We start from the raw sequence: 16,261 nt of genomic DNA, 5'->3' as shown, positions 1-16,261 counted from the left end.
AGGTTATGAGTCTCACAATCAGCCAGAAAGGTGGGAGGGGAGCTCAGGGGAAAGGCTGGAGAAGGATCGAGGATTCTAGAGTCAGGAGCTGAGAGGAGCAAAGAGAATCATGAGATTACTGGAGTGAAGGGCCCTGACATCTAGCCCACAGGGTCCCAGGAGTGGATGGTGGGGCACATGGGGCAGAGCGCTGCTTCAGAACATGTTGCTATGGGAAATTCTAAGAGAATTCCCAAGTAGGAGGCCAGGCCAGGGCCTGGGCTGGGGGAGTTCAAGCCTCTCTGGGCCTGGGTTTTCTCATAAAAACAAGGAACCTGAACTAGATCATCCCTCTCTTCGGTCCTTCCCAGCTCTAATTTCTTGGCATCCCTGAGCCTCTGGACCCATTTCTCCCCCCAGGCTACTGGGAGGACCAGTCAGAGAGGTTGGTGGGGGGTGGACATTCAGGGTGGGGGCAGGGTGGGCATTTCAAAGTGCCAGGAACTTACTGACTCCTATTTCCCTAAGCTGGCAACTCTCTGGGTCAGTAACTCCCCAGGTGTTATGAGCTGGAAAACAAAGGGGTTGGGGGAGGGGATGGTGGGTCCAGGGGAGGAAAAGTTCACTGTGAAGCCAGGGTGGCCTGTGATAAGATCTGGAGAGGGCCATTAGCACGGGACATTGTTTTTGTCCAAGGCTAGAAGGGTTTTAAAGACTTGGATCTTCTGAAGCAGGTCAAAGGTGATTGCCCAGTCTTTTTTCCCCACCTTGCCCTTCTCTCCTCCCCTACACTCAAACAAAAGGAACCAGCCAGATTTAAACCTTTATTTGGTCACGGGGTTAAGGGAGTATCTGGCAGGATTTTCAGGTACTGACCAAAGTCTCCTGTCCACAGAGACTAAGATAATGCAACCTTCCTCTTGCAACACAGCAAGGAGTCAGGCCCACAAAAGCAGGTTCACCTACAACTGCCGCATTTATACTGTAGGATCCATGGGTTGTCTTTGATTTAATAAACCAATTTATGAGATGCTAAGGGTGAAAAACTAAATTATGCCCCCCCCATGGGAACCCTAGGGATGAGCCCTTCAAACTGACAAGGCTGCTCCTCGGGTCCAAAGAGGCTGCCAAGATGCTGCCCAATACCAGGCCCAAACCCAAGCCTTTCCAGAGTGGCAGACCCCCCCCCCCCCGAGTCTGGCACAGACTGAGAGAACCAGGATCATGAGAAGGAATAGCTAAAAACCCAAACAGCAGGAAAAACTGAGGCTCTCTGAGGGTTAACTCTTGGAAATTTCTCAGGGGCCCAAGACACTGGAGTGCTTAGGTTTGCTGTAACCCAAGTCTGGAGCCTCATCTCATCATCTGTATCAAAGAGAAACAGGATACTGCTTGTATGAGAGCTGGCCACTGGCAGAGACGTAAATGGAAAAGCCATTACAAGTGAAACAGCAAATGGCAGAGGGAGACAGGCCCTGACCCTTCTGGGGTTAAGAAATAGAGAGGAGATGGATGGAGAGTTGGACACATGGAAGCAATAAGAGGATGGGGTGAGGAGGAGCTTACTAGGTGTGTGGCCCCTTCTGGAGTGGTGAGAGGTCTGTCAGAACCAGGATCTGAACCCAGGTCCATCCCCTGGTGCCCACTCTTCTTTCTTCTACAGTGAGTCAATGCCCTTAGTCAAATGAATGTTTTTTTCTTTTTTTTTTTGTACAGAGTTCATTATAGAGAGAACTTACTTTCCAAGCAGACCACCTATGAAATGGCTCTCTCTCTCTCTCTCTCTCTCTCTCTCTCTCTCTCTCTCTCTCTCTCTCTCTAAAGGAAAAACCCTCAATCTGATCTGTAAAGCAATGTCAAGTTACTTTGGTCAGTGAATCATTACCCCTGGGTAAGCTGATAAAACAGAATTGTGAAGGATCAGATACTGAACTGTGAAGCATCTGCAAACCTGAAACCTATTGTTGTCATTATTTTATACTGACAATCAAAGCCCACAAAGATAGCCTCCTTTTCATTCCTGGCTCCTCAGGAAACCAAGGTTCACCTAAAGTAGCTTCATTTTCTTCTATTATTCAGTGAATAGTGGGTTTTTCTCTTTGTTTCTTTCTATTTAAGATACATTTGATTAGATAATTTCCACTGCTAATGCAGTATCAGCAATCATTCTGAATGGGGAGTAGTCCGGCAGTCCTGTCTAGGTCAGGGGCAGGACTTGAAGCTGGCACTCCCGGAGTGCCCCTTCCCCCCTCTCAGAAGGGCTGGCAGCCTAGCTCACCACCTGCTGGCCAGGCTGTTAAGGGGACTCCCATCCAGGTACAGGCGGCCTTGAGGAGAAAAAAGAATCTGCTCTGGCCTTTCAGGGAAACTAGAGGCAGGGACTTATGATGTTGTGTTCTAAGCCTGGCCCAGGATATCTGGCCCTAAATCTGGAGACACAGAACCTTGGCAGCTGGAAACCAAACCAAGTGAGTGTGCCCTTGGGGGGCCGGTCGACAAAGCGGGGCCCCACCCAAGGAGGGGCAGGGACCAATCTCCTCTGCACTGGGGTCCTGCAAGATGGTGGCACACTTGCCAATATGGAAGCACCAGGCCCGAAGGAAGCAGGGCAGCAGTGTGGACAAAGCCAACGGCTCTCCCCAGCAGGGCCTTGCCACCTTGTTGGGAATGCCGCAGTCCGGGGCTGATCCTTGGCTTTGCAGCTTCACACTCACTTTTATCAGTTTAGGAAGAATGGTTTGCTAACCAAAGAAAAAGAGATCACTCACAAAGCAGGAGAGCCACCCGGCAGATCCACTTCTCGTCACCTGCACCCAGTGGACTGAGGCATTGGGAATAAGGATCCAAAGTGGAGAGGGACCTCCAAGGGTCGCCTGGCCAGCCTCCCTCATGGGACAGAGGAGGCAAGGGAACTACCCAAGGTCACCGATAATGGACCAAAAGTTGACTTGATGAACACAAAACTAGAATGAAGGCCACGCGTCCTGGAAGTCACATAGAGTAAGTTTCTGAGGTTTCTACACAGCAGCGCTCCATGTGAAGTGGGGACAGGGATTGTCGTCTCCCTTCTGCAAATGAGGAAACTGAGGTCCAGGGACCAGAGGCACATATCATATTAAGTGTGAGAATCAGGATTAGAACCTTGGCCTTTAGCTTCCAAATGCAAAATTATTTTTGTTTGTCATAATTCACTGACTCTGATAACCGGCTCTTTTCCATTCTAGGGAGGACTCTGCCTAATGAATCAGTGCTGGAAAACTGGTAAAATTCTGATTTTCAAGTTCTCTTGTCAGTCACCAAAAACTCCTGTCCTCACAACATTGCCTCCTGTTCCATGTTCTGAGATTACAGTTTCTCTTTCATGAGATTGGGTGCTGGGGAGAGAAATAAGCATTTATATTAAGTAACATCTGTGATGAGCCAGGCTTAGTGATAAGATATCCCATTTGACCCTCACAACAGCTTGGGGAGGTTGGAACGGTTACTGTCCCATCTTACAGTTAAAGGGTTGGAGACAAAATGTAAGTGTCTGAGGCTGAATTGGAACTCAGGACTTCCTGACTCCTGGCCCGGCACTCCCAGAGCCACCAGCCTCCTCAGATCCTTCACCTTAGCCGGATGACGTCTACAATCCATAGCCTGAGACTGGCTCCTTCTGGGAAGGTTCCAGAAGATGATTCACCACTTCTGTGTTTTTTATCTTTGTAATCCTTACTCATACCTCCTGACCTTGGCCTCAGATTGTGCCTGCAATGTGTCCCCCACCCCCACACACCTCCATTTCACTTGAAACAGAGAGAGAACAGGGGACACCTGCAGCTGAGGAAGCCAAAAGGGGAGCTAGGGTGTGGTAGGAGATGGGCAAGGGAAAGGAGGCAGGAGACCTGGCCTCCACCTGCCCCTCATCATCAGCTGGGAGACCTTGGGGCGGGCTTTCCCTTCCTCTGGGCCTGTTTCCTAGGCTGTAAAATATGGGCAGTGGACTAGAAGACCTGTTACATCTCTACCATCTCAAACATGCATAGATTTGCTCACAAGAGCGGGCTAAGGCAAGGCAGCCCCTGAAAACACCAGGTGCCACCCAGCGACAGGGCAATAGGAAGAGATGAAGGAGTTCTGATTTCCCTGGAGGGCCAGGAGCAGCCGGTCACAGAACCAAGAAGGACCACATCACAAATCAAAGAACCTAGGTCTTGGATCAATTTGCTCTGAATCACAGACTCTCAAGGGACTGAAGGGATTTATGCAGCGCAGACCCACCCAGCTTTAGACCAAAGACTGCCACAGGGCAGGGGTCTGCTCCTTCCAGAGGAGGCCCCCCTCTGCATGTGAAGAGTACTCATTTTGGGGGCGGCTAGGTGGCACAGTGGATAGAGCACCGGCTCTGGAGTCAGGAGGACCTGAGTTCAGAATCGAACCTCAGACACTTACCTAGCCGTGTGACCTTGGGCAACTCACTTAACCCCATTGCCTTGAAAAACACACACACACACACACACACACACACACACACACAAAATAAGAATCCTCATTTTCAGTGAGATCTTCCTGATATCAAGCAGGAACTTGTCTAGCTCTACACTCCTTCAAGTACTTCCCACTGAGCTCCCCTCCAGTTCCTTCATCTGCTGACTCCCACACTCAGGGCAGGGTGCACGTGGCCCTCATTCCTAGCCATAAGCACAGGATGAGCCAGAACCACAGCAGCTACCTACCTCTATAAGACAAAACAAAAACAGCCCCTACTCTCAAGGGACTGACATTCTCCTGGGGGATGGAACCCAAGAATGGATGAAGGGAAGTTGGTCTCCAATGGCCGGTGGCACACCAGCATCAGTCTATCATAATGAAGGATGAATTCATTCATGAATATTAATGAATAAGTGAATTCATTCATGAATTCAAAGATGAGCCACATTATAGGAGGGCCCTCCTCTAGTCATTAAAGGGATGCTTGGAGAAAAAGTGAAATAATTACTCCGGGTTGCTCTGAACCATTCATAAGAGCTTCACAAGAGCCCGAAATGTTTGTACTTATTCCAGCTCTCTCCATCTACTGCACTACACTATGATCATCCTTCCAAACAACATCTCTGTTTTTGGCCCATTTGACAATTATTTTAGTAGCCTGAAAAAAAAAATCACAGGTTGGGGCAGCTTCTTGGACAGCCCATGGAGGACACCTTTGATCTAGCCTCAACACTTAACTGTGGGAAGTCCTTTCAAACTCGTGGGAACCAAGCCCTGGGGGCTGGGGTCAGGATGAGGGAAATTCACAGACATGTTCAAGCCAACACATATTTTCACCTGCTCCACCCTGGAGGGAAACAAAAAAAATCAAACCTCTCAATCCTCTTTTGAGGTAATGAGAAAGGCAAATTTTACACACCAGGAGGTAGTTTTCTCATCTGTAAAATGGGGAGAATCATCCCCGTGGTACTTACCTGAAAGGGCTGAAGGGAAAGGGGGTAATACAGTTGAAGTATTATGTAAATTGTCTGAAAAAAAAAAAAGGAAGGCAGAAAGGTAGTATGGCACAATAGAAAGAGTCTGGGCTTGGTGCCAGGAGAGACCCAAGTTCAAATCCTACATTTGAAACCTACTTATTATGTAACCCTAGACAAGTTGGTTAACTTCATCGAGTCTCAGTTTGTCCATCCACAAAATGGCAACAGCCTAACCGGCAGGAGTTGTGTTAAAAGGCTGTTTCATGGATCAGACAATAATGGAGGTAAAAAGTGCTATATAAATATCAATGATCCTCTCCTCTATGTAATGGGAAGGGATCATGGTCCAAGTGCTACACAGGCTGTCCAATGTAGTTGCTTTGTTGGTTGATTTTCTTAAATTACTTATCAAAGTGGAGAATTCTATCTACAGAGGGAAAGAAAAGGGACATGAAGAAATGACTGAAGTTAAAAAAAAAAAAAAAAAACAACCCACAAGCTCTAAATAACTAAAATACAAGTCAGAATATGAGAAGTGATGAGGTGAGTCCTGGTTTTGGAGTCAAAGAATCTGGATTCAAAATCCTACCTTAGTATCTGTATGACATTGGAAAGTCCTATAATTAACTGCTCTGGGCCTTGGTTTCCTCCTCTTTAACATGAGGAAGTCAGTGGCCTCAGAGATCTTTGGCAGCTTTAAATGTATGACATTATGCTTTAACATTTCAAAAATAAAAGGCCAGGCGATATCAATTTGAACAAAAAATAGAAGCCTATAAATGTCAGTTATTATCCTCATTTTTGTCCAGTTCTCCCTAGACATCCCAGGAAGCTACGCTGTCCAAGGGTCAGTGGAAGGAAGGCCAATCCAATCAGGCTAAAATATTCATTTCCTAATGTAAGTGAAACCTTGCAGGACTCACCTGAGGAGGCAACAAGCCAAGTCCTGCCAGACAAGGACAAGCTTTAATGTTAATATCCACATGTCTACCCTTCAATCACGCGCTGCTCAATGAGAACAATGTCACCTCAAACAGGGGCTTGTGCCCAGTTGGTGCACCCTGCCTTGGGTGACTGTGGCCCCCCAGCCTGCTCCCAAGCTTACACTGAGGCCTCGGCAGTCTCTGTGGGCTGGGAGCGCTCTGCCGGATCCTCTTCCGGACGGATTCATTGGCCCCGTCTACACCATCTTCCAGGGTCTGCTCTGAATCGCTTGGGTGGGACTTGTCCTCGCTGTTCTCAGACATCCTCAACGGGTTTATCCAATTTCCTAGGAGATGGGAAAAGCACCACCACAACAACCAAGACAAAGAAGTCACTGTTGGTTCTCAGGAATCTGGGTCCATAGAATTCTATATTCAGTTTTTAAAATTTCTTTTTATGTTTTTTATCTTTCTCATGTTTTCCCCCTTAGTTCTAATTTTTCTTTTACAACATGACTAATATGGAAATATGTTAAACACGATTGTACATATATGATCTTTATCAGAATGTTCATTGCCAAAGAGTGGGGGGGAAGGAAAGGAGGGTGGCAGAAAAATGTGGAACTCAAAAAGCTTACATATGAATGAATGTGGAAAACTAACTTTGCATGTGATTGCAAAAGACAAAATAAGATAAAATAACAAACATATAAATATCTACAGGCTCTATATGCACAGATGCTCTAGACCCCCAGGTATCACCACTTCTATATGGCCCCATGGTTGGAATACACTGACCCTTCCTCAAAGAATATGAAAAAGGGCAGAACGAAGATTCAGATTCTGACCCTATCAATTATTGCATCTGGAACCTTGGACAAGCCATTGAACAGCCTTAGCAAGTGACCAAGTGAAGCCGGGCCTCGGTTTCCAAAGACAGGCCATTCCCCTGCTGCTTTAAGTGGACTCACGACCACCCCGGGTCAGGCCCTTCCTTGTCCCCCTCTCAGCCAGACTACCTGCAATCTCTTTCTCCCAACGGTATACCTAAGAATGGAAAGAATTCTGCCTACAGCTTGGCTCCGCTCAGGTCAGCCCGACCCGCTGCACAACCTGTACCTGTAGGCACTCCCTACTCCTGGCTCTGGCATTCAAGGCCTCCATGATCTGGCTCTGTTGATACTTTTAATAAAAGAGTTTGAGGTCTGCAAAGCCCTTCATATATACAGGGTGTCCCCAACACCTTAGTCCTGTTTTAAGTAATAAAAGCACCCACCTCCCCGGGTTGCTGTGGGATCAAATGAATACAAAGTGTACCAAAAATGGCCAGTGAGGCTTCACAGACAGGCTCTAGTTATTCTCTTGATTCCTAAATAACCCTGGGAGGAGTATTATTGTTGTTGTTGTTGTTATTATTCCCTTTTGGCAGATGAGGAAATTGAGGCAGACCAAGGGATTGCACAGCTAGGAAGAGTCCAAAGCTGGATTGGAATCTAGGTCTTCCTGGCTCCAAGTTCTGGGTTGCAGCCCCTGGGTCACCTGGCTGCCCTCATCCTCTGCCCCTGCCTCCTAAGATCCGTTCACATGCTCTACAGTCGAGTCTGTCTTCTCCTCCTCCTCCCCCACCCCAGCTTCTGTCCCACCATCCCCCGTCCCTGGAATTACTTCTCATTCATCTCTCTCTCTTCTTCAAAGGGAGGACCCTGGACTCTTAGACGGTCAAGACCTCAACAACCTACACGGAGCCTGGGACCTTCCTTCCTACTGAAGCCATTCTCTTCCTTTCAGACCCAATTTAGAAGGCGCCTCCACGAAGCCTCTCAGCCTGTCAGAAACTCTGCTAAGCACTGAGGATAAGAAGAATAAAACAAAAGCAATAAGAAGCCCAGTCCTTTCTCTCAAGGAGCTCCGGTCTGATGGGGAGACCACAGACACAAACTATGTCCACTAAGATCCATGCAGGATAGATTGGGGGGGTGGGGGGTTAGGAAAGGTGGCTTCTTGTAGGAGAAGGTGGGACTTGAAGGAAGCCAGGAACGGGAGGTGAGGGGAGACAGAGAGAGAGAGAGAGAGAGAGAGCGAGCGTACTGTGGGTAACAAGACCATGACCATGCAGGGAAAATGCATAGAGTCAGGGGCTGCTACGTCCCTGGATCACAGAGAACAGGGAGGAGAGTAAAGGGAGGAAGGGGCTTCAAAGCTAAACAGAGGGTTTGAAAGCTCTTTATTAGAGATAATGAGCTGCAGGATTCCATTGAAGAGTGGGGAGACACGACCAGACCTGTGCTTGAAGAAAATCACTTTGGCAGCTGTATGGGGGATGGAATGGGGGGAGGGGAGACCTGAGTTAGGCAGTCCCCAGGATGGCTTTCAGGAGTCCAGGCATGAGAAGATGGGGGGTCTGCGGCAGTGTGAGAGGAGAGAAGGGGTATAGAGGAGAAGCCATAAAGACAGAAGTGAAGACCCTGACGCCTGATGGGCCATGGTGGGAGGCACCCATGAGTAAATGATGACGCCTAGCTTTTGAGCTGGGGTGGCCTGGAGCATGGTGGGACCCTTGACAGTCATGAGAAGATAAAAAAGAGGGGAGGGTCTGGAGGGTAAGAGAACAAGTTCAGTTTTGGACTCCTTGAGTTTAGGATATCTGTGGGACATCCAATTGGAGATGTCTAACAGGGAGTGGAAGGTGAGAGACTGGAAGGTGGAAGGGAGGTTGGGGCCGGGCAAGTAGATCTGAGAGCTATCTGCAGAGAGGACAATAAGCCATGGGTTTGAAGAGAGCACCCAGTGAAATCATACAGAGCCAGGACAGGGCCACGAAACCCTTCCAAAGACTGAAAACAATTTGTCTTCTGCCTCTTTGTAGCTGCCTGCCTATGTGTCTCTTCCACTCACCTCCTTTTTATCCCCAGTGACTTGTGTGCTTGTTCCAATCCCCGTTAGACCATAAGTATCCTGAGCAGGGCCTGCGTGATGCCTTCCATGTTAAACACTGGATAAATGTTTGCTGAACTGCAGCAAACAGCTTAGGAACCACATTCTCAAGAAGTCTTTACAAGAAATGAATTGGATGAGGCGGCTAGGTGCAGTGGATGGAGTGAGCACTGGCCCTGGAGTCAGGAAGACCTGAGTTCAAATCCAGACTCAGACCCTTAATGATTACCTAGCTGTGTGACCTTGGGCAAGTCATTTAACCCCATTGCTTTGCAAAAACCAAAAAGAAATGTCTTGGATAATGGAAACAATGTAAAGACTAACAGACTGCCTTCTGTTGAGGGGGAGAAGGAAGCAAGATTAGGGGAACAATTGTGAAATTCAAAATAAAAAAATAAATCTCCTTTAAAAAAAAAAGCCAGATCTGCTAAAAATAAATGTCTTACATAAAGGTTTATATTTTCAAAGAAAGGAGGAATACAAAGAAACATGAGAAGACTGGTAAAGGGAACCAGCAAGGTGTCAGAGGCCTGAGTTTGATGCCCGGCTCAACCCTTCTCCCTGAAGCACTTCCTCTGAGACTCAGTTTCCCCATCTGTAAAATGAGGAGGTTGGACTAAATGACCTCTGAGGTGCCTCCCAAGTCTTAATCTATGATCCTATGTCAGAAGGAAGCTGAGGACCAGAGTGGGGGCTGGGAGGGGTTGGGCTCCCCACCCTTGCTTGGATTGAAGCAAATCCTAAGCCTCTGTCGCTCCTTGTGGAAGGAAGGGTTTTTGTGAAGTTTAGTTTTCCCCGGAGTCTTGCTGTTCCTGGGATGTTACAACCACAACTGAGGGGGATGTGGGGGGGGGAATAGTTGTTGTTTTGCAACAGGGGTGTCCATGGCTGAACAGAATTGGCACCTGGGCGGTCTTAAGTCATGGGATAACAAAGAGCACTGCCATCCACACTAATTAGACTCCATCCCCCTCCTGGAAGGTGATCAAAGCATGGCCCAGTGGCTTTGGGGAAGCTCCCGGGCCGTCTGTGCTCAGCAGAGCAGAGAGAAAGAACCCGGATCATATCCATCTAGAGCTGAGGAGGAATCCAGGCAAGAAGGAAACTGGAATTTTCCAGTCCTGCATCAATAACACAAAGTTTGGTGACTGCTTCTTTCCCCTTTCTGGGTGGGGACAAAGGTACTGAAACTCTGATGCTTCCTCTTCCCTGTGCCCAACTCTTAACAGGATCTGAAATGTCTTGGATTTTGGTTGTGGTGGTTATTTTGGTCAAAGATCCATCAACCACAGGGATCCTTAACCTCTTTTGGGCCCTGGACATCTCAGGTAATGTCACTATGAACCCCTTCTTACATTGTTTTTAGATACATAAAACAAAATACACAATATTACAAAAGACACCAATTATGTTGAAACAGTCACTGACATAACAAGACCAGTTCTCAGACCCCAAGCTAAGAAATCCTGCTCACCAGGATTTTTAGATTAAAAGCAAAAGCAGGGGCAGCTAGGTGGCGCAGTGGATAAAGCACCAGCCCTGGAGTCAGGAGTACCTGGGTTCAAATCTGATCTCAGACACTCAGACACCTAGCTGTGTGGCCTTGGGCAAACCACTTAACCTCATTTGCCTTGCAAAAACATAAAAAAACAAAAACAAAAAAACTTAGTCTGCCCTCAGAGAATTTACAATTTAATGGGGAGACAAAAAATAAGTATACAAGACAGTGTAGATGGAAGATCTTAGGAGAAGTTGCTGTGTCTACCTTATAAAGACTAGAATGCTAACTAGAAAACATTTCGTATATCTGTATGTATTTATGGCTATATAAGTATAAACTGTATTATATAATTATTGGATCATATTATGAATTTTCATTATACTATTCTCCCTGACAAATTTCAACTTTCCTCATCAAGATTTCAATACATAGCAGATCAGCATAAAAAAATTAAATGGAAATTTGGGGGGAGTTTAGCAGAAGCCACAGATGACAAGTGGGGCCCAGCAGATAGCACAGAAAAAGTTTAAAAATTCAGAAATGCATTTTACGTACACACGCACACACGCACACACGCACACATACACACATATGTATATAGTACTATACAATACCAACATACTTTATCTATTAATACCACAATAATTCAGACTTCTCTGGTACAAAGGTGAGGCCAAAAACTTTTAGGGGGATTTTAGAGGTTTGTCCTGAACCCCTGAGATGCAGAAGAGATAAATGAACACATTATTGTAGATATACACACCATTGTTTATCCACTATTTATATGTGTATGTATATTTATACACACAATTATATAATGTATATCCGTAGACATTGTCAGTGATGCCCATGCCGTGGAGAGTGGCCTACCCGGGGGTGAGGAGCACAGGCTTTGGGGATGCAAGGACCAGGGTCAAGTCATCCCTCTGTGGGGGGGGGGGGCGCCAGCCCTTCAGAGCCTCACCCATCTGGACTCCTAGAGTTTAGACTGGATCTAATCATTAACATTTCCATAATCTGCATCTAATGGACAGCTAGCCTCTTTCCCCGACCCCCCCCCCCATTTGGCTTCTAGGTTCCTGAGAACCCAGGCCATTTCATCTCAAGTCATTGCCAAGGAAAGAGTCGGTGCCATTTGGGTCCTAACTACAGTAGGGGCACCTAGAGAACAATAAATACTTAATAGTCTCAAATCATGTGTTTTTTGCTTTTAATTTAAAAATCCTGGTACAGGTATATATAGGTTGATAGATAGATAGATGGGTCAATGGATGGATAGGAAAAGGTCTAGTCATTTCATTGTTACAGAAAATTCTCACATGAGGAAATTCTATTTTCCAATCCACATCTACATCTTAAGTCAGAGAGACTAAAAGATTAAGTTTCATGTCCAGGTCCATTTAATCAGGATGTTTCAAAGGAAAGCCTTGAACCCAGATTTTCCTATTTCAGCAGCACAGCTTCTCATGTGCTTATAAAACTCTACATTGGCAGGGTTGTTGTGAAATGGGCACTTTTTTATACATTGCTGATGAAGTGGCAAAAACATTTCAGAAAGGAAATAGGCAATCAGAGTTTTACTGTCAACCCAATAGATTCTATTGTTAGTACTTTATTATAAAACATGACATGTATAAAAATATCCATAGCTGTTCTCTCTCTCTAAATATAAACAAATATTATATATATATATATAGTATATATAACTGAAACAATTGAAACATAGAATATATGTAACTAAACAAATACACATCCAACAATTTGAGGATCACTAAATAAATCATGAAAAATTATATGTTTTGAATAGAAGGGCAGCTTTGGAGTTAAGAAGACCTGGGTTAAGTCCTAACTCTGACATACACCCATTATGAGCTTATAGGTAAAGCTGTAATGGGTAGACAGATTGTGCAGTGGGGAAAGGGCCAGCCCTGAAGTCAGGAGGGCCTGAGTTCAAGTTTGACCTCAGTCACTTATTAGCTGTGTGACCTTGGGCAAGTCACTTAACCCTGATTGCCTGGCATCAAGACCATCTCCAGTTTGTCCTGATTCCTATTTGGCCACTGGACCCAGATGGCTCTGGAGGAGAAAGGGAGGCTGGGGACTTAGCACAGCCCCCCCCCCCCCCACTCAAATCCAATTCATGTGATGTGAGCTCCCGGAAGACCAAAGAAGATGGTCTTCTTTGGAAACAAAGGCCAAACCTTAGGGCCTTGGACAAGTTCCTCGGGCAGGTTTCTGAGTATTTTCTCAATTGCAAAATGATGGCTATTGAATCAATCCCCTTCCAGCTCAAACTTGCGATCCTGTGAAGTGCCCCAGGCGGGTCTCCAACACCTCAAGTTACCTGTATCAATGGAGATGGTTTAGACCAATCACATCCTGGGTCTGGATCCATAGATCCGCCTCCGCCCTTAAGACATAAGTGTGAGGCAGCAACACGGTGCCACAAAATGACAAAAAGGAAACAAACTAAACAGCCCAGCAACAAAATAATGAAAGCTGAAAATGGGCAGGCCCCAAACTGCACAGGATCGAGAACTAGGTTAAAAAAAAGGAAAAAAGAGAAAGGCAGAAGCAGCAGAATTTCTAATAGGTATGGAAAAGGTCACTAAACAAAAAAGTTCTTGTCCATGTGTTATTTATTTGTAAAATCTTAACAGTTTTGTATCGCAAATCGTATTTGCTGAGTCATTTTTTTAAATTTAAGGAGAAGCTGCCGTGCCCCCCAAGTTCACCATGCCGCCCCCCCATCCACCCGGGGTGGGCAGCAGGCCCTGGGGTGGGCGAGCCCCGCGCCCTGACGGCCAGCCCCGCCCCCCAGCAGCGGCTCCTGGGGCCCTGCCGACCCCCTCGGCGCCCCGTCTCTGAGCTCCCCGGGGTCCTTCCTCCCGCCCATCTCACCCCGGCTCCCACCCCGGCCTGCGGGCGGCCCTGGATCCCGCAGGAGACGCTTCGCGGAGGACGGCCCGGGCCCGGCCCCGTCTCCCTCGGGGCCCGGCCCCGTCCCCCCTCGGGGCCCGGCCCCGTCCCCGTCCCCCCTCGGGGCCCGGCCCCGTCCGTCTCCCTCGGGGCCCGGCCCCGTCCCCCCTCGGGGCCCGGCCCCGTCCGTCTCCCTTCGGGGCCCGGCCCCGTCCCCCCTCGGGGCCCGGCCCCGTCCCCCCTCGGGGCCCGGCCCCGTCCGTCTCCCTCGGGGCCCGGCCCCGTCCCCGTCCCCCCTCGGGGCCCGGCCCCGGCCCCGTCCCCCCTCGGGGCCCGGCCCCGGCCCGGCTGTGGCCTCTCCCCGACCCCCCGGGCCCAGGCCGCTGCATCTCGAGTCGCCGCGCCGGGGCCGGCCGGGGCCGCTGCACGCGCGCAGCCGGGCCGGGAGGCTGCGCCCCGCGGGGCGGCCCCGGAGCATCGCCCGGGGATGCTCGGCGCCGCCGCGCCCCGCCCCGCCCCGTCCCCTCGGCTTACCGGGGCCCCGGGGCTCGGGAGCTGGCAGCGCCGTGACTCAGGCGGACGCCGGAGCGGGCAGGGGGCGGGCCCAAGCGGCCGGGCCCCGCTCCCCTCCGGCGGGGAAGCCGCCCAGCGGTCCTCGGCGGGCGGGGGCGGGGAGCGCGGCGGCGGCGCAGGGGAGCCGCCATCTTGCTGTACGGAAGCGGAGGGGCACGCACGCGCAGAGCCCGGGGCCGCTCCGCCCCTCCCCCCCGGGGCCGCCGCGCTGCCCTTGGCCGTGGGGAAGTCACGGCTGCGAACCGCAGCGCGGACTCTGACCGCGGCTTGTGCGTGACGTCAGCGCGGGCGGCTCCTCTTTACCCCCTGGAAAGCAGAGGCGCCTTCCTTCCAGCCCCCCGCCCCGGCCCTGCCGGCCGCAGGCTGGGGAGGGGGCTGCAGAGAAGCGCAAGCACAAATGCTGCCCCCTTTGGGGCCGCAGAACTGGGCCCTGGCCCCGGAGACCGAGACCAACACCCCCACCGTTACCGTTGGGGACGCTTGCATTAACCCCCCCGGGCCCCCAAGAAGGACTCCCGAATCTGGCCCTGTCCCCAGCCCCCGTGCTGCACCCCCACCCTTAAAACAGAAGCAGGGGAGCCGGGCATCCCCCAGAAACATCACCAGGGCATAACAGCTAGTGGGGGCCGTGGAGGGTGGCTGGCAGCTTCCTAAGGGGGCTGAGGCCCCAGCAGCTCCTCACCGAGTCCTACCTGGCCCTACCTGGTCCTCCTGGCCTTACTTGGCCCAAGCTAGCCCTACTTGGTCCTACTGGTTCAAGCTGGCCCAACCTGGACCTGCCTGGTCCTACTGGGCCAACCTGGCCTGCCCTGGCCCTTCCTGGCCCAACCTGGACCTACTGGCCCTACCTAGGGTCCTACCCGCCCCACATCAGGAAGCAGGACCAAGGAGCCAGTTCCATTCCTCCTCATGACCCTTTTGGGGACCTTGCTGGCAGGGATCCTGGAGGGGTGGGCCAGTCACGAAAACTTCCCTACAGGGAAGATGTGCTTTCGTTACTCGTCTGCCGTCTGCAGAGCAACTCCCCAGTCTCACCCAAAACGGGTCTAAAGGGCTTTTCACCACCAGGACTTGTATAGAAACATCCAAGTCGTCCCTGCCTTCTTGTCTCACACCTAAGTCTCCCTCGATGGCTTATGACCTGAGACATCTGAGGCCTCACTGGTTCTTGGTGATGGTAGACAAGTTTGTGATGCTTTTTAAAAAAGGGGCCTTCGTGGACCTTGTTGATTTTAATAGAACATCCAAGCCTCAGAACCCTAAGGACTAGAAACAGGAGAACTTAATGTCCTTAGGCCATATCAGGGAGGAAATATGAGTAAGAATGACTAGCAGATCAGACCCAGGTTTGAATTTGAACTTTGAATTTGGACTGTATTTTAGTCATGGAAAGGTCATTAAAAAGGGCACCAGACTATTCTCCATGTATGAAAGGAGGCTAATTCTACCGATGGCATAACAAGATTAAATGAGATGTTTAAAGCGTGTGATGTTTATAACTAAAGAGGAAGATGATGTTGCCATATGGTTTTTGTTTTCCCTTCTTAGTTTCAGTTCCTTTTTCACTTTTATTTCAGAGAAAAGCCTTGATTTATCCATTTTATTTTATTTCATAGAGAAATAATTAGAGAAATAGAGAAAAAATTAATTTGTTACTTTTTTAAAAAATAGAGAAATAGAGAAATAAATAGAGAAAAAATTAATTTGTTACTTTTTTAAAAAAATTCAAAGTTGATACTTTAAAACAATCTTTTTTTTACATGTTTTCTGGATTGTTAAACTTTTAGCTATGCTTATAATAAAATTGGAATTTTAAGAATGCACTGAGACTGGCAATTGAGTATTCCATCTTCATAATGCTGAGGTATTTTGGTAACAGTCTCTGAAAAAAATACTGAGGGATTTTTTTTTTAGAAAACTAAAGATTAAAATTATCCTTGTTCTATTGTGTTTTTATTCAGTCAGAGGGATTTTTTTTTTGTAGA

At 48.7% G+C, this 16,261-nt stretch overlaps 1 protein-coding gene across 6 annotated transcripts in view; it reads right to left on the bottom strand.

Annotated features, from left to right (window-relative positions):
* Positions 1 to 14,342, bottom strand: part of TCP11L1 (t-complex 11 like 1) — a 43,643-nt gene extending 29,301 nt beyond the window's left edge. For 2 of the 6 annotated variants that reach the window (XM_074230440.1, XM_074230441.1), the window contains exons 1-3: positions 14,238 to 14,342; positions 6,532 to 6,696; positions 5,424 to 5,477 (exon numbers count right to left, since the gene is read on the bottom strand). In XM_074230440.1, coding sequence (XP_074086541.1) covers positions 5,424 to 5,477; positions 6,532 to 6,673 — 196 coding nt within the window. In that variant the 5' untranslated portion in view covers positions 6,674 to 6,696; positions 14,238 to 14,342. Of the gene's footprint in view, positions 1 to 5,423; positions 5,478 to 6,531; positions 6,697 to 14,237 lie in introns of those variants that run through there. The other 4 variants (XM_074230442.1, XM_074230443.1, XM_074230445.1 and 1 more) reach the window with 3 other exon arrangements.
* Positions 14,343 to 16,261: the final 1,919 nt, after the last annotated feature.

This window comes from Macrotis lagotis, chromosome 3, assembly GCF_037893015.1.
Source record: "Macrotis lagotis isolate mMagLag1 chromosome 3, bilby.v1.9.chrom.fasta, whole genome shotgun sequence".
In the NCBI taxonomy this organism is placed as follows: Eukaryota; Metazoa; Chordata; class Mammalia; order Peramelemorphia; family Peramelidae; genus Macrotis; species Macrotis lagotis.
Note: the sequence above shows the minus strand (reverse complement) of the source record. Positions and strands in the feature narration are given on the sequence as shown.